Source organism: Leucoraja erinacea, chromosome 5 (genome assembly GCF_028641065.1).
Source record: "Leucoraja erinacea ecotype New England chromosome 5, Leri_hhj_1, whole genome shotgun sequence".
NCBI lineage: Eukaryota > Metazoa > Chordata > Chondrichthyes > Rajiformes > Rajidae > Leucoraja > Leucoraja erinaceus.
The window spans coordinates 96,770,233-96,792,354 of NC_073381.1; the positions used below are offsets into that span (position 1 = coordinate 96,770,233).

At 48.7% G+C, this 22,122-nt stretch overlaps 1 protein-coding gene across 1 annotated transcript; it reads right to left on the bottom strand.

Annotated features, from left to right (window-relative positions):
* Positions 1–1,481: 1,481 nt before the first annotated feature.
* Positions 1,482–19,773, bottom strand: LOC129697695 (photoreceptor cilium actin regulator-like). Its single transcript, XM_055636402.1, has 4 exons — positions 16,684–19,773; positions 15,809–16,584; positions 13,784–15,749; positions 1,482–4,751 (listed from the first exon to the last, which is right to left on the bottom strand). Exons 1-4 carry the CDS (start codon positions 18,885–18,887, stop codon positions 4,628–4,630), a joined length of 5,070 nt encoding a protein of 1,689 aa, XP_055492377.1. The 5' UTR covers positions 18,888–19,773; the 3' UTR covers positions 1,482–4,627.
* Positions 19,774–22,122: the final 2,349 nt, after the last annotated feature.

Genomic DNA, 22,122 nt, shown 5'->3' on the forward strand with positions numbered 1-22,122 from the left:
ACTGCGCCACCGTGCCAACCCCATTTGGAGTAGGAGATACCTTGTGGGAGGTATTTGGTGAGGTGATGCCCCCCTCCTGCCATCTAAGATGCTTGATGCTCCTGGTGCGTGTAGCTGAGGTTCGCCATGCTAGCCTCAATGCTTGGTCGCCATTTGAATAGCTGCTATCTTGTCCAGCCCCGGTGAATGTGTGACTCCAGACCCAAGCAAAGCATGCAAAGCACAATGTGATGGAGGAACTCAGTGGGTCAGGCAGCATCTGTAGAGGAAAATAGCACAGACAACGTTTTGGATTGATACCTAAAATGCCAACAGAACATTTCCCTGCACAGATGTTGCCTGACCCGCTGAGTTGCTCCTGCACTTTGTGTTTAGGTTTAGTTTAGATACAGCGCTGAAATAGGCCCTTCGGCCCACCGGGTCCGCGCTGGGCAGTGATCCCCGCACATTAACACTATCCTACACCCACTAGGGAGAATTTTCACATTTACCAAGCCAATTAACCTCCAAACCTGTACGTCTTTGGAATGTGGGAGGAAACCGAAGATCTCGGAGAAAACCCACTCAGGTCACGGGGAGAACGTGGAAACTCTGTACAGACAGCAACCGTTGTCATGATCGTACCCGGGTCCCCGGCGCTGCAAGCGCTGTAAGGCAGCAACTCTACCGCTGTGCCACTGTGACCGTTTTTGTCTACTTAAACATGGTTGGCCTTACGGTTCAGTTCTGCTTTAGGGACGTTTGGAAAGGGTGCAGAGAAGATTTAAATTGGAAAGGCTGCAGCCAAGATTTACAAGGATCCTATAGAAGGGTCTGAGCTTTCGGGAGAGGTTGAGCAGGCTGTTGTCTGTTCTATTTCCCTTGGGTCGAAGGGCCTGTTTCCACGCTGTATGACTCTGTGACCCATCTCAGACAGGCAGGAGGGCAGCAGGAATCACATAGTGAGAGAGGGTCTCACAAAACTGCCATCAGAGAGAGCAGGAGAACCTCTTCAATGTAGGCATATCTTGCGGTGATTTCGCAGTGAAATGGAGACACAAGTAAATGTGCAGATGCTGGTTTTCAAAACCGGACCAGCAGTCGTTTGTAAACCAGCATCTGCAGTTCCTTGTTTATTAAAAAAAATGTAATATAGGCGTTTTTGGTAAGCACACATATCCCCTTTATCTACCTCCAGAGAAAAGATGAGATAGTATTCCTCTAGCATGTGTTGTGCTTCATTGTTAAAGGGCAAGAGACAGAGTGGAACAGGAAATTAAAGTTGTGTCGGAAGGAACTGCAGATCCTGGTTTACATCGAAGATCCACAAAAATGCTGGGCAGGCAGCATCTCTGGATAGAAGGAATGGGCAACATTTCAGGTCGAGACTGAGGAAGGGTGTTGTTAAAGTCTCCAGCCTCCAGGGGCTCAGGGAGCTGGAGAATTGTCACCAGTGTTACACCATTACAGAATAGCATTTAATTGATAGAAGATACACCAAATGCAAATCAACATAATTTATTCCTTGTGTTCGTGTAACATTCTATACTTAACTCTAATTCCATTTCCACTCTTCTGTATCTAACCAGTTATTTTAGCATCAATTGAAACAGGATTTTATTTTCAAATATCCACTTTTTTTAACCACTAAGAGGTGCTGGCTCAAAGGGCCGAATGGCCTTCTGCTGCACCTATTTTCTATGTTTCTACATTTCCACATTTCCATTTGTTTAACCTCAAAATACATTTTGACATTTTAAACCCTACAACACGTGTCCACAATTTTTAACCCAACAATACGTATGCACATTTCATACATTAAACCCTACTTCTCCACATATCTGCATGATTTGTTAACAATTAAGAGCAAATTCAATACAATGCGATACTTAGCTGCACTGTGGCGCAGCTGGTGGAGCTGCTGCCTCGCAGTGCCGAGACCCGGGTTTGCTCCCGACCTAATGTGATGTCTGTGTGGGGTTTGCACGTTCTCCATGCGACTGTTTAAGTTTCCTCAGGGTGCTCCGGTTTCCTCACACACACACTGATGTGGGGTTTGTAGATTAATTGGCCCTCTGTAAATTACCCTTGGTGTGGGGATGTGAGAGTGGCATAACATAGAACTAGTGTGATAGTCGCCGTGGGCTGAGGGGGCTGTTTCCAGTTTGTATCTCTGAACTAAATTTCACTTGTTCTCATTTGGTTGAATTCCACACTCTTTCCGTCTGTAAAATGCAGTTTAATTGTCTTACACTGAATACCTCCGCTCAGTCTGCCTAAACCTACCTGATCTCCCTAAATGTTGCTAAACACTTTAACACCCCCTCCCATTCCCACACTGACCTTTCTGTCCTGGGCCTTCTCCATTGTCAGAGTGAGGCCCAGCGCAAATTGCAGAAACAGCACCTCATATTTCGTTTGGGCAGCTTACAATCCCAGTGATGTGAATATTGACTTCTCTAACTTCAACTTGCTTTCCCTCTCTCTCCATCCCTCCTCATCCTAGTTCTCCAACCAGTCTGACTGCCCTCCTGATTAAATTTTACCTTTGTATGCTTCGTTTTCACCTTCCCCAAGATAACAAAGATCTAATCTACATTTTCCTTGAACTTCATCCCCTTTGATATCTCGTTTTCACACCTGACCCTTCCATATCTCTGTCTCCCTCTCCCCTGACTCAGTCTGAGAAGAGTCTCGACCCGAAACGTCACCCATTCCTTCTCTCCAGAGATGCTGCCTGTCCTGCTGAGTTACTCCAGCATTTTTTGTCTCTGTGTTTAATTAGACCACTCACTTGGTGCCAAATTTTCAGAGGGACTTCTGAGGGGGATTTCAAATGCACTCTGGTAATTTTGACCGGATTAAAAGAGGTACAGGACCACCAGTTGTTGGAAAATCAGTGTTGAACCTGTATATATTCCTTGACCTTTCAAATGAAATCAGACAGTACTGAAGAATCTTTTCCTTTCCTGCACTAGAGACACTTGAAGGCCACCAAGTCTCCAAACAACCAGTTAACTCTGCGATCTGGTTTTCTTACTTTTCCAATTTGGTTGAAGGGTTATCTTTGTTGTGGCCTGATTGCTGAATATTCCTGGCATTCTCTGTTTTTATTTGTGGTCAATCTCCCTCATCACTTAACTAACAATAGTACAACAAAATGTATGGAACGAGTTGGACGTACTGAAAATAAATTTGATCTGCTGATCCCATTATCAGTATCCCTCTCCTACCTTACCATCAGTTGACTATACATCCTTTCCAGCACGATTTGCTTAATCCTCCCCAAGCTGAATATTTGCAGCTTGCTCACCCCAGTCCGGCTAAATCTTAGACCAATGTTTAAATATCTTTTAAATAGGTTCACAAGTTCAAGGAGCAGAATTAGGCCATTCGGCCCATCAAGCCAACTTTGCCTTTTAATCATGGCTAATCTATCTTTCCCTCTCAACCCTATTCTCCTCCCTTACCCCATAACCCCTGACACAAATGAAGACTAAACTTACTGCACTTACTAAAATGTTTCATCTGCTTACTTATCCTTTAAGTGACAGAGCTGAAACAGTTCAAACGTTCGTAATCTTTCAGAATTGGAGTCCATATCTTCCATTTCTAGATACCATCTATATCTCTAGTTTCCCTTTCCCGTGACTCTCATTCGAACAAGGGTCTCGACCCCTGATACATCACCTAATGCTTTGCTTCAGAAATTAGTATAGAAGTTGGGAGGTCATGTTGCAGTGGTTTAAGATGGTGAGGCTGCAGTTAGAGTATAGTGTTCAGTTCTGGGCATCATGTTATAGGAAAGATGTTGTCAAGCTGGAAAGGGTGCAGAGAAGATTTACGAGGTTGTTGCCATGACTAGAGGGTGTGGGCTATAGGGAGAGGTTGAGTAGGCTGGGAGGATGAGGGGGGGATCTAACAGAGGTGTATAAAATCATGAGAGGAATAGATCTGGTAAATGCAGTCTTTTGCCAAAAGTAGGTGAGTCGAGGATCAGAGGACAGAGGCTTAAAGATGAAGGAGAAAAGATTTAACAGGAATCTGAACGGTAACTTTTTAACTCAAAGGGTGGTGGGTGTATGGAACAAGCTGCCAGAGGAGGTAGTTAAGGCTGGGACTATCCCAACATTTAAGAAACAGTTTGACAGGTACATAGATAGGACAGGTTTGGAGGGATATGGACCAAACGCAGGCAGGTGGGACTAGTGTAGCTGGGACATTGTTGGCAAGTTGGGCCGAAGAAGTATTACACTGTATTACACTATGTCTCTATAAGTTGCTGCCTGACCCGCTGAGTTACTCCAGCATTTTGTGTCTGCTTTGATTCTAATAAAAGTGGCTTCATGAGATTTCAATCCCTAGACTAGATTCGGCCTTGCATCTATCCCAATACAATCTCCCCAGAGGTGGAGGACAATGCCCTGAAATCACGCCATTAGAAATTAGAAAAATAAATAAAATGAATATTGTTCCAAAAAGCTCAGCGCAAGATTTTAAGTAGGTCAACCTCATTAAACGAAGAAGAACAGAGCGGATTAGTTTGTTGTGCCACAAGACGACCAGATAATCCTGGGTTGGTCGTGGGCGAGGCGCATTGGAAACCCCACACGGTTTAGCAGCATCTGTATTCTTCACTCTGTTTGTCTCACTGGAGCCTCTGGCCAACGACGCAGAGTTCTGGGTGGGAGACCGACCGGTTGGGGCTTCTCAGATCGGAAAGGTAATATCCCGTCCACGGATCGCCGTCACTCTCAGGACTTCCATCTAAACTGTTGGGGGAAGAGAATTAGTTCATGGGGATTAGAATAAGAGGCTCACCACAATGACAATCCCATTAGCCCAAATTCACCACGGCCGGCAGTTGTATTGTAAAAGAAATGCTGTAACAGTGTGTTCAGATTATACTTCAGCCCTGCGATTCCCGTTTCAATGACAATCACCATTCCTCCCCACCCCAATGTTTGAGGGTGACTGAGTTGCTGCCTTGCAGCACCAGTGACATGTGTTTGATAGTCTATATGGTGTTTGTACCTTCTCCCTGTGACCACGGTGGGTTTTGTCCGGGAACTCTGGTTTCATCTCACACTCCAAAGACGTGCAGGTTTGTAGGTTAATTGACTTCGGTAAACATTGTACATTGTTCAAGAAGGAACTGCAGATGCTGGAAAACCGAAGGTAGACAAAAATGCTGGAGAAACTCAGCCGGTGAGGCAGCATCTTTGGAGCGAAGGAAATAGGCAACGTTTCGGGCTGAGACCCTTCGGTGTTTAGCAACCGGGAGATCAGGTTGGTTCACGCGGACTGAGCAATCGCCCAGTCTGCGTTTGGTCTCGCCGATGTATAAGAGTCCACATCTTGAATAACGGATACAGCAGATGAGGTTGGAGGAGGTGCAAGTGAACCTCTGCCTAACCTGAAAGGACTGTCAGTGTCCCTGGACAGAGTCGAGGGAGGAGGTATAGTGACAAGTGTTGTATCTCCTGCGGTTGCAGGGGAAGGTACCACGGGATGGGGTGGTTTGGGTGGGAAGGGATGAGTTAACCAAGGAGTTGCGGAGGGAGCGGTCTCTGCGGAAGGCAGAAAGGGGTGGAGATGGGAAAATGTGGCTAGTGGTGGGATCTCGTTGGAGGTGGCGAAAATGTCGGAGGATTATGTGTTGAATGGGACGGCTGATAGGATGGAAGGTAAGGACTAGGGGGACTCTGTCTCTGTTACGACTAGGGGGAGGGGGAGCAAGGGCGGAGCTGCGGGGTACCGAGGAGACTCGAGTGAGAACCCTCATCTAGTGAGAACAAGTGAGAACTCTCTTCTCTAAAGAATGAGGACATCTCGGATGTTGGATTGAATCTTGGATTGACTGGGACTTGGTCAGCACTGGTGCGTGCAGTGGTTGCTGCTATTTTAGTTTTCCAGGTTATTACTGAAATATGTTGTCATTGCTTAGGTTTAGGGTTAGATTTATTATTGTCATGTGTACCGAGATATAGTGAAAAGCCTTGTTTTGCATGCATTCCGTCAAATACTATGCTATAAATGTAATATACTAAAATAAATATTCTTTAGTGTAGTTTAGAGATACATCGCGGAAACAGGCCATCGGCCCACCAGGTCTGAGCCGACCAGCGATCATCTACTCTAACTCTTTCCTACACATTTATACCAAAGCCAATTATCCTACAAACCTGTACATCTTTTGGAGTGTGGGAGTAAACCGGAGCACCCGGAGAAAACCCACGCAGGTCACGGGGAGAACGTGCAAATTCCGTACAGACAGCACCCGTAGCCAGGATCGAACCCGGGTTTCTGACGCTGTAAAGGCAGCAACTCTACTGTTGCGCCACCATGACGCCCCATGTGATATACATAAACATAACCAAGCCAAACTCGTACAATAGGTAGAGCAAAGGGGAAGATACAGAGTGAAGAATATAGTTCTCAGCATTGTAGCGCACCAGTTCCACAGACAAAGTCCAACGTCCGCAATGGGGTGGAGGAGAATCAGACACTACCCACAGCAATCTTAGAGACCACTTATGATTCAGCCCCATTACTGTGGCATTGGGGTCAACAGGCAGGGGAAGAGCAGTAGATTGTAGTGATCTTGTACAATAATCTGGTGGTCTCTTTGGTCAGAGCACATGGAATGCAGCAGATAATTTTTGATACTGGATCTCGCGAAAGATCTCTTGCAATGCGTGTTTAGCAGAATGAGAGACACAAAATGCTGGCTTAACTCAGCGGGTTAGGCAGGATCTCTGGAGAAAAGGAACAGGTGACATTTTGAGTTGAGATCGGGTTGCGTCAGCAGGTCTGAAGAAGGGTCACGACCTGAAACGTCACCTATTCCTTTTCTTCAGAGATGTTGCCCGACCTGCTGGGTTACTCCAGCTTTTTATATCTATCTTCAACTTCAGCTATCATCTGCTGTTCCTTCCTACACATTTCAGCACAATGAGACTGGCCCATTGAAGGATTAAGATGAAGCACACAATGTCTGATAATGTATTCAGCTAATCTCTAGTAGTCATCTAATCAAGGACCTGGATTGTGTTGGTTGCTTCAAACCAAAACACTCACCTCTTTAGTTTAATTGAGTTTAGTTTAGAATTACAGCATGGAAACAGGCCATTTGGCCCGACAGGTCTGCGCTGACAATCGATCACCTAAACACTAACACTATCCTACACACACTAGGGACAATTTACAATAATTACAGGTCAATTAACCTACAAACCTGTTTGTCTTTGGAGTGTGGGAGGGAGATCAGAGCACCTGGAGAAAACCCACGCCATCACAGGGATTACGTACAGACTACGTACAGACAGCCCCCGTAGTCAGGATGGATCCCGCGTCTCTGACGCTGTGAGGCAGCAACTAATTCTCCTTCCCATTCCCACACTGACCTTTCAGTCCTCGGTCTCCTCCATTGTCAGAGTGAGGCTAAACGCAAATTGGAGGAACATCATCTCATATTTCACTTGGGCAGCTTACAGCCCAGTGGTATGAATATTGATTTCTCTAACTTCAGGTAGCCCTGGTATTCCCTCTCTCCATCCCTCCCCCACCCAGGTAGCACTAGCTTCTCGTTTTCACCCTACAAACAGCTAACAATGGCCTGTTTCCTTAATCATCGTTACTTTATTGTATATCTTTAATTCATTGTTCTTTGTCTCTCCACATCACCATCTATATCTCTCGCTTCCCTTATCCCTAACCAGTCTGAAGCAGGGTCTCGACCCGAAACGTCACCCATTCCTTCTCTCCAGAGACGCTGCCTGTTCCGCTGAGTTACTCCAGCTTTTTGTGTCTATCTTTAATCCTATCAAGTCCTTCTTACAAACATCTGCAAGTACACCTACTCTGGAGAGATGGACAACAAATTAGTCAGGGAATAGCCTAACTTAGTAATACTCACAGAATCACACCTTTCTGATTATATTGAATAGGGTTGGCTAAGATTACAACAGGTTGTTGATCAATTCTTCTCCAGAATGTCGGAGGTTGAGGGGAGACTCGATAGACGTGTATAAAATTATGAGAAGCATAGAGAGTGTAGACAGTCAGAACCTTCGTCCCAGGGTGGAAACGTACAACAGTAGAGGGCATAGCTATAAGGTGAGAGAGAGAATGTTTCATAGAGACGTGCAGGGCATGTTAATTTACAGAGTGGTAGGGGCCTGGAGCGCACTGCCAGGGGTGGTTTAGTTTAGTTTAGATTAAAGATACAGTGTGGAAACAAGACCTTTCTCCCACTGAGTCCACGCCAAACAACGACCCTCGTCCACTAACACTATCCTACATGCACTAAGGACAATGTACAATTTTTACCAAGTCAATTGGCCTACAAACCTTTGGCATGGGAGGAAACCAGAACTCCCGGAGAAAACCCACGGAGATCACGGGGAGAACATACAAGCTCCGTACAAAGAGCACCCGTGGTCAGGATGGAAACCGGGTCTCTGGCGCTGTAACGCAGCAACTCTACTGCTGTGCCTCCAGACACCAGAAATGTGTAAACCTCTATAAGGTCACCCCTCAGCCTTCTTCGCTCCTAGGAAAAATGTGTTGAAGAGGCTCTTAGACAGACAGATGGAAGTGCAGGAATTAGAGGTATATGGATCATGTGCAAGCAGATGTGACGAGTTTAAGTTGGCATCATGTTCGGCACAAACATTGTGGGCTATCCTCTGTTCTAACTGGGAATGCGGGCAAAGGAATAGCAGATGGAGTTTAACTCAGTCAATGTAGTGTTATATTTGGGAAGTTAAACCAGAGTGAATGTCTGGGCCTTGGTGAGTGTTTGACCAGAGGGACCAAGGGGTGCGTGCACATATCTCCCTGATAGCAGCAACACAGGTAGACAGAGAGGTTGAAGATGGCATATGGCATGCCCTATTGGTCGGATGTGGCACTCAGTACAAGATTTGGGATTTGGGAAAAAGTTAGTTCGGCTGAATTGGGGTATTGTGTGCAGTTCTGGTCACCATGCCATTGGGTGGATGTCGTTAAGCTGGAGAGAAGCAGAAATGAATCACAAGGATATTAACTGGACTGGAAGGCTTGAGTTAATAGGAGAGATTGAATATCCAGGGCTTTTTTCCTCGATGCCAAGGGGGCTGAGGAGTGACCTTATAGAGGTGAAAAAAATTCTGATGTACATAGGTAGGGTAGATAGTTAAATCAGCCTTTTCCCCAGGGAGTCTAAAACTGGTGGCCATAGATTTAAAGTAAGAGGGGATAGATTTAAAGGGTTTCTGAGGGACGGGCAGGCTTCTGAATGGTCCTTTCATAAGCTAGGGTACTGTCCGATTCACCTCTACCCCATTGTGGACATTGGACTTTGTCTGTGGAACTGGTGCGCTACAATGCTGAGAACTATATTCTGCACTCTGTATCTTCCCCTTTGCTTTACCTATTGCATAGACCCATGGAGTCAGAGAGTTATACAGCGTGGAAACAGGCTCTTTAGCTCAACTTGTCCAAGCCGACCTGATGCGCTGCAATGCTGAGAACTATATAACTATAGCACAAATAACAATGTCAACAATATCAATGCTGAAGATAGACACAAAAAGCTGGGGTAACTCAGCGGGTCAGGCAGCATCTCTGGAGAGAAGGAATGGGTGACTTTTCTAGTCTGAAGAAGGGTCTCGACCCGAAACGTCACCCATTCCTTCTCTCTAGAGATGCTGCCTGTCCCGCGGAGTTACTCCAGCATTTTTGTCTACCTGCAATTTAAACCAGCATCTGCAGTTCCTTCCTATACTCATTGCTGACGTTGATCTTCTCTGCCTGCACATGATCCATATCGCTCCATCCCTGCATATGCATGTGCCTATCTAAAAGCCTCTTAAACATCACTATCGTATCTGCCCCCACTACCACCACTGACAGTACATTCCAGGCACCCCCTGTGTAAAAGAAAATCCTCCCTACTGCATATCTCCTTTAAGCTTTGTCCCTCTCACCTGAAAGTTATGCCCTCCAGTCTAGTTTAGAGATACAGCATGAAAACAGGCCCTTCAGCCCACGCCGGCCAGCGATCCCCACACATTAACACTATCCCACACCCACTAAGGACAATTTTTTTATATTTTTACATTTACCAAGCCAATTAACCTACAAACCTGCATGTCTTTGGAATGTGGGAGGAAACCGAAGATCTCTGAGAAAACTCACGCAGGTCACGGGGAGAACGTACAGACTCTGTACAGACTCCGTACAGACAGCACCCGTAGTCGGGATTGAACCCGGGTCTCCGGCGCTGCATTCGCTGTAAGGCAGAAACTCTACCGCTGCGCCACTGTGACCACCCATACTCTCCCAAAGCTTCCACATGGTTCATGTAATGGGGTGACCAGAATTGGGCGAGAGTACCATTCCGAGAATGATGGACATGATTTTCTGAACATCTTGCTATTTGCGGAATGACAGATATTCCCCTGTGGCAGGTGCGTGATCTACAGTTTCCTGCTTTCCTGTAACATTACTGTGTCTCCACTTCTAGGAATCCTTGGTCTCGAAACTGCACCAACAGAAGAAGGTGCATTCAGATGACACTGAGAATCTTGAATTCTCTTGTTGTGGCCACAACAGGCATCCAGTGTAAGCGTCGGAAGACACACACAATCTCCCTTACTATCCTCTCCATTCCTATCTGCAGGGGCTCCACAATGGCACAGTTGCTGCCTCACAGCGCCAGAGACCCAGGCTCAATCCTGACTATGGGTACTGTCTGTACAGAGTTTGTACGTTCGCCCTGTGACAGCGTGGGTTTTCTCCAGGTGCTCTGGTTTCCCTCCCACACTCCAAAGACGTACAGGTTTTAAAGGTTAATTTGGCTTCGGTAAAAATGGTTCTACTGTGTAGGATAGTGCTAGTGTACAGGGTGGTACAGGTAGTCATTGGTCGGCATGGACAGGGGGGGGGGGGGGGGGGGGGGGGGGAGGGGGGGGGGGAAGGGATGTGTGAAGGGCCTGTTTCCGCACTGCATCTTTAAAGTCTAAAAGTGTAAAGTAAATCTGCCGGTCCCCCATTGGCTTTGCCAACCCTCTCAGAACCATGGATGGTCCAGATCCTGAAGGGATACCCAAACGATATAATTATCTGTCACTCTCTGCTTAATACTATCTAAAAAAGACACAAATTGCTGGAGCTACCCTGCAGGCCAGGCAGCATCTTTAAAGAGCAATGTTTCAGGTCAGGACCTTCCTTCAGACTGAACCCTATGCCCCCTATCCATGTTCTCCAGAGATGTTGCCTAACCCGCTGAGTTACTCCAGCATTTTGTGTCTTTTTTGGTAAACCAGAATCTGCAGGTGCTTGTGTCTACACAGACGGCTGGGGAGGCCTAGTCATTGGGTAGTTTTAAGGTGGAGATTGACAGATTCTTGATTAGTATGGGTGTCAGGGGTTACGGGGAGAAGGCAGGAGAATGGGGTTGAGAGGGAAAGATAGATCAGCCATGTTGAATGGTGGAATAGACTTGCTGGGCCGAATGGACTAATTCTTCTCCTATCACTTGTGAACTTTCTTATCATTATACAAATGACTCCATTGTATCTTTGTCTCCTCACCTCACACTATTCCATTTACTTGTTTTCAAAATGATAACGCAGAGACAGGTATTTGCCAAGTCACCCAGATGTGTAGCCTGGGAGGGAAGTTGCTTCACCTGGAAGATGCCACAGCTGATGGATGGGCCTCCAATGTTACTGACTTCAGCTCAAGGTGTTGACCTCTGAGGTCTGGAATGCACCCAAACCTGGAACCTGGCCAGGTGATGACTACTTTCACCTGAGCTATTGCTGGCAAAATAGGGAATAGAGGAACAAAAGAGGAACTGAGGTTGTGGTTCAGCCACAGGGGCAGCACGGTGGCACAGCGGTAGAGTTGCTGCCTTACAGCGCCAGAAACCCAGGTCTGACCCTGACTACGGGTGCTGTCTGTACATCTATTCTGTGACCATGTGGGTTTCCCCCGGGTGCTCCGGTTTCCTCCCGCCCTCCACAGACATGAAGGTTTGCAGGTTATTTGGTTAAAATTGTAAATTGTCCCAAGTGTGTAGGATGGATCACTGGTCAGCACGGTCTCGGTGGGCCAAGGGTCCTATTTCCATGCTGTATCTCTACACTAAATCAAACTAAACACAGCAGGGAATGACCAGCGGTGGGAGGTGGAGGTCAAACAGCTCTGGAGTCACAGAGTCAGAGCTAGGAGCACAGAAACAGGCCTTTCGCCCTTTCGCCCTGATGCTGACCAAGTTGCTAAACTGAGCTGGGCCCACGTTCTTTCAAACGTTTCCGAACCGTGTAAATGCCTAAGGGTCCTTTGAATGCTATAATTGTACTAGCTTCTACCAGACCCTCTGGCAGCTCGTTCCACTTGTAAAAAAGCTGTCCCTCGAGTCCCTTTTAAATCTTTCCACTCTCACCTTAACTCTGTGCCCTTTAGAGTCATGCAGCGTGGAAACAGACCCTTCGGCCCAAATTGCTCACTGACCAACATGACCCATCTATACTAGTCCCACCTGCCTGCATTTGGGCCATATCCCTCCAAACCTATCCTATCCATGTACCTGCCTAAATGTTTCTTAAATGTTGTGATAGTACTGCCTCAACTACCTCCTCTGGCAGTTTGTTCCATATACCCACCAACCTTTGTGTTAAAAGATTGCTCCTCAGGTTCCTGTTAAATCTTTCCTCCCTCATCTTAAACCTATGTCCTCAGGTTCTTGATTCCCCTGTTCTGGGTAAAAGGCTATGCATTTACCCAATCTATTCTTCTCATGGTGTTGTACGTAATAAGATTAGCCTTCATCTTCCTGTGCTCAAAGGAATGAAGTTCTAACCTGCTCAAACAATCCCAATAGCTCAGGCCCTCATGTCCTGGCAACATCCTCGTTAATCCTTTTTACACCCTTTCCAGCTTTTAAATTTATATATTCATCTACTCTGCGTAAAAGACTGTGGCTATTCACCCTCATGAGTTTATAAAGTCACCCCCTCAGCCATCTACAGTCCACAGAAATAAAATCCTGGCATATCCAGTCCCAGCAATATTAGAATTAGAATTAGAATTACCTTTATTGTCATTCAGACCTTACTGTCTGAACGAAATTTTGTGCCTGCAGTCATACATACAATAATACAATAATAAACAACAATAAACACAAATTAACATCCACCACAGTGAGTCCTCCAAGCACCTCCTCACTGTGGTGGAGGCAAAAATCTTAGGGCTGCAGTCTCTTCCCTCCTCTTCTCCCTCTGTGCTGAGGCGATCGAAGCTGCCGCGGTGTTTGAGCCGGCCCGTTTGCGGGGTTCGGTGAGCCGCGGGGACTGTTTGTACCATCCTTTTATATCCTTTTATATTCATCATCGCCAGTTTAATGACAAAGATTTGCTTAAATTTCTTATTCAGCTATGGAGCAGACATGATGCGTCATAGACAAAATGGTCCCGACCTGAAACACTATCTATCCATGTTTTCCAGAGATGCTGCCTGATCCGTTGAGCTATTCCAGCACTTTATGGCCTTGCATATTTAAACATGGTTGTTGTGTCAACCCCTCCAAATGGTGACTGGATTGCCTACAAACTTAGGAGTTGCATAAAATATTCCTTCTCGAATATTGCGTAAGAAAGAACTGCAGATGCTGGTTTAAACTGAAGATAGACACAAAAAGCTGGAGTAACTCAGCGGGATGGGCAGCATCTCTGGAGAGAAGGAAAGGGTGACGTTTTGGGTCGAGACCCTTCTTCAGACATTGAATACTGATTGAAGCCAGTGCAGTACTTACCCAATGCTGTGGAGTGCCGGTTCACTTCCAGCAGTAGTTGATACACACCGTCTATTCTGGGTCCCAGGTTTACTATCGAATAGATAATTCCTCTTAACAAAAGGCTGGGGGTGGACACCACTCAGGGTCAACCTTCTCTGCCGATCTCCTGGCTTTTTGAGCATGAAATTGTTCCTCCACGCTGCTCTGGACATCATCGGGCTACCATCTCCCGGAAGGACGTTTGGCAATTGGCCACTTGTGTCTGTTGTGCCAAAACTGTTCAAAGAAGGTGGCTTAGCCTCGAAAATTGAGTTCGACAATTGACAGAATATGGATGAAGCATTGGACCCATTTCTCCCAGACCTCCGAGAGTCCAAGTCATCCTCAGACTGGTCATTGGACCCTTTCCGGAACAATACCGGTGAGATGGGCGGAGAAGAGTTGCTGGCACATGATGCTGAGCTTGATTGCCTGGAGCTGGTGGGTGGGGTTGGCAGTTTACGGTGCAGGAACGGGCTGGTCTGCTTCTGCTGTGTCGGTGGACTTGGAAGCTTCCGATGGGTCGGAGGACTAGGCAGCTTCTTTACCGTGAGTGGACAGGATCTTGTCGGGCTTGCCGGCGGAGTCTGCTGCTTACTACCTCTTGGTGGGCTTGGATGTCTGTTGGTGTGAACGTGAGGCAAGAGCTTGGCTTCCCGGGCTGCTTCTGGACACCTCCTCCCAGCAGAAGGGGAGGGTGTTGTATAGCCAATAGGTCGGAATAGGGTTTTAGGCGGCAAAGGTGGGCTGGCGAATCTTTTCTCACTGCCAGTAGGTAAGGGAGGTGGGAATCTGGTTGCTTGAAATGACGACCTCAGTTGAGGAGGACTGGCGGGCTTCCTACCCGATGAATGCGCTTGAGATACAAGCTTCATTGGAGACACTTCCTTGACGATCGAAGGGCTGCTGACTATCGAGTGGGTCGAGTTGAGGGGCTGGCGGGTTAGGTTCTCAGATTGGTGGGTGAGGTTGTCAGATCCTTGGATCGGGTTGACAGCAGGGTGGGCAGAGCTCACGGATGCACTTGCTGAGTTGACAGATTGATGAGGCGAGTCGTCGGATAGCTGGGCGGAGCTGACAGAGGGTGGGGTTGAGCCAATGGATAGATGGGTGAACTGGACATATGGCTGGGTCGAGTTGGCGGGCAGTGGCCTTGAATTGAGAGAAGATTGGCTAGAGTTGACAGACAATTGTGGTTGTGTCGGATTGATGGGTGGGTGGGTCGGGCTGACATTAGGTTGGGATGGGTTGACGGGTGGTTGTGGTGGGTTAGCGGGTGGTTGTGTTGAGTTAACGGGTGGATTGACGGTTAGTTGCGCTGACTTGACAAATGGTTGTCTTGGGTTGACAGTTAATTGTGATGAGTTGACAGATGCCTGTGTTGGGTTAACAGCTGGTTGTGTTGGTCTGGTGGGAAAATGGGCTGGATTGATGGATGAATGGGGTGAGTTCACGGGGGGATGTGCTGGATTGAGAGGTGGATGGGCTGGGTTAACGGGTGAATGGGCTAGGTTAATGGGTGGATGTGTGGGGTTAACGGGTAGTTGTGTTGGGCTGAGGGGGGAATGGCTTGGGTTGATGGATAAATGGGTTGAGTTGAGGTACGATTGGCTTGAGTCAACTGACGATTGGGTTGAGTTGAGTGATGGTTGGGTTAGGTTGTGTGATGGTTGGATGGAGTTGGGTGATGGTTGGGTGGAGTTGGTTGATGGTTGGGTGGAGTTGGCTGATGGTTGGATGGAGCTGGGTGATGGTTGGGTGGAGGTTGGGTGATGGTTGGGTGGAGTTGGGTGATGGTTGGGTGGAGTTGGGTGATGGTTGGGTGGAGTTGGGTGATGGTTGGATGGAGTTGGGTGATGGTTGGATGGAGTTGGTTGATGGTTGGGTTTGGTTGTTGGGTGGAGTTGGGTGGTTGGGTGGAGTTGGGTGATCGCTGGCACGGCCTCTTCAGGGGAGGAGAGGGCACTGTGCGTCCGGCCGGGGTGAAGGCAGTCCATGCTCCACCCGCGTCCCCTCCCCTGCGGTCTGGGGGAGGAGGAGGAGGGGAGGCCACAGTGGGCGGGCAGGGCGGAGTGGCGGGGTCCGCCGAGCGGCCGCAGTCTCCGGCGTAGCGCAGGTTGATGATTTTGTAGGGCTGCCAGTGGTGGAGCGGGCCCGGGGCCTTGGAGCGGAGCTGAGGCTCGGCAGCCCCGGCCGGGCGGGTCCGTGTCTGGGTCCGGGTCTGGGACTGGGTCTGGGGGCCGGAGCTGGGGCCGAGTCTACTGGGCAGCAGGGCCGCCGGCTCCAGTCGCGTCATCAGTCGGCGCGTCACCGTCGCCACGGCAACGGGGCCCGACGCGCCTGCGCCGTCAGTCGCCGCGCACGTGCCGGCGGCGTCCGTTGACGCGCATGCGCCCTGCGGGGAGCGGGTGCCGGCGTCCGCGCGCCCGACCCTCGCTGCCGTGACCGCGCATGTGCAGCAGGGCGCGGACGCGGGCGCCAAGGCGCCGGACAGCTCGAGGGCCGTGGGAGGCGGCGGGAAGGTGTCGGTGTCGGTGTCGGTGTCGGCGGCCGGTTGACAGCGACGGCCCGGGCCCGGGGAGGGCGGCGGCACTGGAACCACCACCACTATCTCCACCGGCGGCCGGGGCGCTGCTGGCCCGCTGCTTCTTGCGAGCAACAGGCGGCGCCGAGGGCAAGGTGGGTGCGCTGGGCCGGCGGGAGGTTGCGGGAGGCGGCGGCGGGGATCCGGCGGCGCTGGAGCTGCCGATGAGCCCCTGCACCGAGCCGCCGGCTCCCCTCTCCGGGCTGGGTAGCACGTTGAAGCCCCGGTGTAGGGAGGCCCTCAGCTTGGTGTTGGCGACGCTTGGGGCCGGGCTGCCCGTAACGCGGGGACTGACGCGGTCCGGGCTGCCCGTAACGCGGGGACTGACGCGGTCCGGGCTGCCCGTAACGCGGGGACTGACGCGGTCCGGGCTGCCCGTAACGCGGGGACTGACGCGGCCCCGACGGTCCGTAACGCGGGGACTGCCCGTAACGTGGGGTGTGGTCCAGACTGTCCGTAACGCGGGGACTGCCCGTAACGCGGGTCTGGGTGTGGTCCGGACTGTCCGTAACGCGGGGACTGCCCGTAACGCGGGGACTGCCCGTAACGCGGGTCCGGGTGTGGTCTGCCCGTAACGCGGGGACTGCCCGTAACGCGGGTCTGGGTGTGGTCCGGACTGTCCGTAAGGCGGGGGCCAGCTAGATTCCCCGCTACCTCGCGGCGAGCGGGCCCAACCTCGGGCCGCTGCATCTTGTCCAGCCTCCGGCCCAGCACCTGCTGCGTCCTCTGCAGCTCCAGCAGGGTTGCATCCTCGGCCTTGCTGCGCAGCGACTCGGCCGACCTGGAGCGGCGCTTCCTTGGCCCGTCTTTCCTCAGGCACCCCGCACTGCTGGGCCTCGCCGGCAACGCTCTGCCCTCATCGTCCGACCACACCTGCGAGGCCAAGGGGGTGGGTACGAACTGGATTCTGTGGCTGATGGCGTCTCTGATCTTGATGGTCATCTCCTCATTCTCCGGCTTCTCTATCCTTTTCAGGGCAGGCCGCGCCACTGTTGTTTGTGCAGGCGACGACCAAGGCCTCTGCGGGCTGCCGGGGGAGCTGGAGTCCGACTCGCTTTCTTCCTCATCTTCGCCCAGCGAACAAAAGTCTAGCGATTCCCCGTGAGCCAAGGCGTCGCATTCAACGCTGGTGAACGACTCCAGGGACCTGTTCTGCCTCAGTAAAGCACTGGATGTTGATCCACAGAGATGGGAGCAGGAAGCTGTCTTGTCGGGAGCTGAACAAGATGATCCTCTGCAATGATGACCCACTGCACAGTGTTGAGAATTTGAGGAGCAGGACGACGTTTGTGCTGGGTTCGTGGAAGAAGAGTGTGTAATGGAGCCCTTGCACGAAAGGTGAGCGCTGCAATCGCAGCTAGTTCTCTTGTTACATTTACAGTGTTCCTTCAGTGTGCAACATTCCTTTGTGGAATCTGTATCTACACAAATGCCACTGTCCACAGAATAAAGGGTCGTGTCTCTGGGTTCGGCGTGGGCCTTTTGCAACGTGCAAGCCCCCAGTTGATAAATCAATTGCTGCAGCCTCTCATCCACATGCTGTTTCGCCATCAGCCTCTTTTGAAAAATGTTAGTAGCACTTTGCAGGTAGTCGCTGGTTTCCTGCAGGACCGTGGTAGTCAAGGAGGTCACTATTTCGTTGGTCGTCTGCATCTTGTTGACGGTGTAAAGCAACAACTGTTGCAAGAGGTCGGGCTGCTCTTTCGGATCTCCTTTCCCAGCAGACCATGTGAGATGAGGGCCAATGTCTCTGACCAGCTTCTCTCCTTCAGCAGCTATTTCTTCTAGCATTTGGTTGATTTCCTCAAAGCGGAGGGTCAGGAAACTCATCATCTGTTGAAACACCAGCTGAGTTTGTGTGGCCTGATCAGTTAGACTCAGGATGGCATCGTACTTGGAAAGGGTAGGATTGAGATAAGCATACGCTGCATGATGGGCTTCAACCATCGATGTGGGAAAGTTTACTTTTTCATCTTCACCTCTAGTTTGGCTTCTTGACCTCAACTTGCCGCTCTTGGTTCGCTTGACAGTATGACGACCTTTTTTCTTGTTTCTCTTGGTTTGCTGCGCTGTGTTGCTGTCGTTGGACTGATTGCAGTCATTGTGGTTTTTCTCAACATGCATGTTCTGGGAAGCACATACATGTGAACTGACAACCTCCGATGTTGCCACCTTGGTGCTAGTTGCCTGTTTATCTCCATTGGTTTCTTTGTAAACTTCAGACTGGACTGCGGGCACCTTCGATGCAAGCACCTTTTGGCATCGGCCCCTTCCCTCTTGGTGTGAAACTTTATTCCTGGGAGCTCTGATATCCTCTTGCACATCCTCGGATCGGTTTGATTCACTGTCCGAGATTCCCGAACCTCCACTGATCGAGGTGGGTTGGCTTTTAGCAGGTGTTCTGTCCACAGATGACCGGGCCTTGGCTTTCTTTAGAGGTTTAAAAGTATTTTTTGCAAGGTGCTGTATTATTTCACTTTGTGATGGTGCACACCCCATTGCTGTTTACTTTAGGCAGCGAAAAATACTAATCAATATACGTAAAGAAGGATTAACATACCCTGTGGCGCAGCTGTCAGCTGCAGGTGCACTTGTTCACATCGTGGTTGTTTCCTTGCTTTGCAAAACCTTGTAGATTGACGGATTTCAAACCTCTTCAGACTGCAATGAAAACATTCTTGGAGCAGATCCTTCAATATGTTTCCTATCGAGGTGCTGGTCTTTCCTTTTGCCTTTCTCTCCACCTTTCGCGATTCGGAGGCTGTAAATTAAGCTCATTATCAGACCTGCATCTAAGAATAGGATTCTGAGCTTATCAGATTAATCAGGTTTCATCAATCAGTTCTTCTTTGCCTCATATGGCAAAGTATGCTAATCAAAGAATAATTGTCTATGCCTTGTGATATTAAGCAGATGTCAGGAACTGTTGAGGAGGGGTTAGTGAGAGGGAAATATTTGCAGATGCCTTGATTCAATTGTATTTAACACCAGAGCCTTGCTTTTTTTCCTGCCGAAACTAACCTTGTACACTTGAAGTGCTGCAGAGAAGACAACAGATGCAGCAACAATCTTAGAGTATCTTAACCTTGCGATTACATTCGCCCTGTATTGGACAATGTGTTTCAGCAGTTAGAAATAACTTACGAGTGTGTATTGAATGCTTTTTGCATTCAAAATAAATATCTCAAAACACTTCACTGACAACGGGATACTCGTGAAATATTATTGCTCTTTTGCAAGCCAGCATAGTGGCCAATTTGCACAGAGGGAGGTTCCACAAAAATCAAATAAATTTATTTTTACGATGTTTGAGAAATGAAGATCAGCCATTTATCGGATTTTAAGGTGGTGCCATGGAATCTCTTGTAGCATAGCAGACAGACTTGATTTATCACTTTGTTCAAAATAATTATTCTTCTGACATGGCAACATTCTGTCAGCACTGACAATGAAGTATCAAAGAATATGTGCTCAAACCCAGTAAACTAAAACTCTGATCTTGTGCTCTTCCGGTTTGCACGGTTTTTCTATTTGCGCAGGAACGGTATGAGATAACGCTACGATTGTGCCATCTCACTCGTCATTATCCTGTGCTGCGAGTGCACCAAGTTTCGTTCCGATCGGTGGTAAATTGGAAAAGTTAGCGAGATTTGCCACTTTCATTTCACTGCACATCTCGTATGTGTATGTGACGAATAAACTTGACTTGACTTGATTTAAGAATCTTAAAAAACGCGCGTGCGCAGATCGATCACCTCTCCTGCCAGTCAGTGCCGAGTGGATTAGTCTCTTCTGTCACTCCGCGGGAGGGTCATCCCCTTCCTGTTCCATCGCGTCTTTATTGGAGCTGAGGGTGGCCAGCGGAGGTCTCCAACCGGACACAATTTTCGGAGCGACCAGAAGAGGCGCGCTGATGTCGCTAAACGGAAAGCGGTGAATCTGATCCCAGCGGAGGAGAGCGTCCAGCGGCCGCTGTGAGCCAAACATCGCCATCACAACGCCCCACAGCTCCAACCCCTTCCCCTCTGGTCCCCCTCGCTGGCTCCTGCCCCTCTCCCCCTTGATACCCACCTCACCGCCATTGCTCTTCCCCGTCTTTTCTCCAAGCTCTCTTCCCCCCCCCCTATACACCCCTCCCCACCCACACACCCCCTCCCCAGCCCCACACAACCCCCCCTCCCAGCTCACACACACCCCCTCCCCGCCCGCACACCCCCTGCCCCCGCCCACTACCCCTGCCCCCGCCCCACACACCCCTCCCCCGCCCACACACCCCTCCCCCCACACACAACCCCCCTCCTACACCCCAAGCCCACACACATCCCGCAGTGGATGCCAATGATACCGAAATCCTAAAACTGAAAAAAAATAATCTGTCCTTGAATATGATTTGTGAAGTTGTCAGAGCAAGAAATCTAAAATGGACACGATGGCAGTGATTTTTAGCACAAGAGATAGGGTAACCAAGATAGAAGATGAGGATTGCAAAATGAGTACCAAAGTTGAAGGAGTAAACAGCTGAGGTTGGAAGGTGGGGACAGGTCAATTGGGGAAAATGAAACAATTACGATGTTTTGTGGAAAAAGATTTTAAGAAGAAGAGTTGTAAAGGTTAAGTGGAAACTCTAATGGGAGTCACGTAAGCACAAAATCGTGATTTTGGATGACACAGTTTCAGTGGGCACATCTCATTACGAGTACTAGGCTAGATTGTCGACCGGAATAATGCAAGTTAATGTCTCATCCACCAATCATGAAATCTACATCTATGTCAATGCAATGTTTTGAAAAATGAAGAAGATTGCTAATTATCGCTATCTTCGCATGGGAATGTAGCACGCAAGTTGCAGTTGATTGTTGGGTCACTTTTGTTCCAGACAATGTTAATAAATGTGGCTCGCAAAGCATTTGTTAAAAAATCTACACGCAAAATGACTTGTATTTGATCATTGTGGAAGATTGTAATCTACTTCGGAGCAATACATTTCTTCCGTTGAACAAAAGATGCGATGCCCACATGGATTATCTGTTTTGGACCTTTCTTTCATCTATCCCTACTGTTAATACACAGGTTAACAGTAGATTAAAAAAAATCTCCTTAGAGGAACTACCAGAAATGAAGAGGGAAAACCTTCCTTGAAATGTAATGTTTGCGCGCAGCACTACTAATCCCAGCGAGTAAGATGCTTTACTTTTCCAGCTGTAGGTCAGATTTTCAACTGGTGAGCTGATCATATGTGACACATTGCTGGACACTCGCGTGAGAAGCTCTTAATCTACTTATTACAGGGTTTGTGTAGACTTGCTATAGAAATCTTAATCATAGTTATTCAATATGTAAACAGGCCCAACATGCCCCATCTACACTGGTCCCACCTGCCTACTTTTGGCCCATATCCCTCTAAAGCTATCCTGTACAAATAACTGTTGAAATATTTCTTAAATGTTGTGATAACACTTACTTCAATTACCTCTTCCAGCAGCTCGTTTCACACACCAATCACCCTTTGTGTAAAAAAAACGTTGCCTCTCAAGTTCCTATTAAATCTTCCTATCCCCTCGCCTTAAACCTATGCCCTCTGGTTCACGATTCCCCATCGCTAATGTTTGGCGACTTGCAGGTAGTTTGGATTTCTTAATCAAGTGTTAAGCACTGGTGACAATAATAACTGCAGAATTGCAAAGTCAAGTCAAGAGAGTTTATTGTCATGTGTCCCAGATAGGCAATGAAATTC

Bases quoted from the DNA above. Each gene is read 5' to 3' on its own strand.
- LOC129697695 (XM_055636402.1), bottom strand. From the start codon at position 18,887: ATGGGGTGTGCACCATCACAAAGTGAAATAATACAGCACCTTGCAAAA. The intron at 16,585-16,683 runs GTCAGTCCCCGC...CCCAGCCCGGAG, and splicing joins TTACGGGCAGCCCGGACCGC to AGGGGAGCCGGCGGCTCGGT. The intron at 15,750-15,808 runs GTGGAGCATGGA...CCTCCCCTGAAG, and splicing joins CCGCAGGGGAGGGGACGCGG to AGGCCGTGCCAGCGATCACC.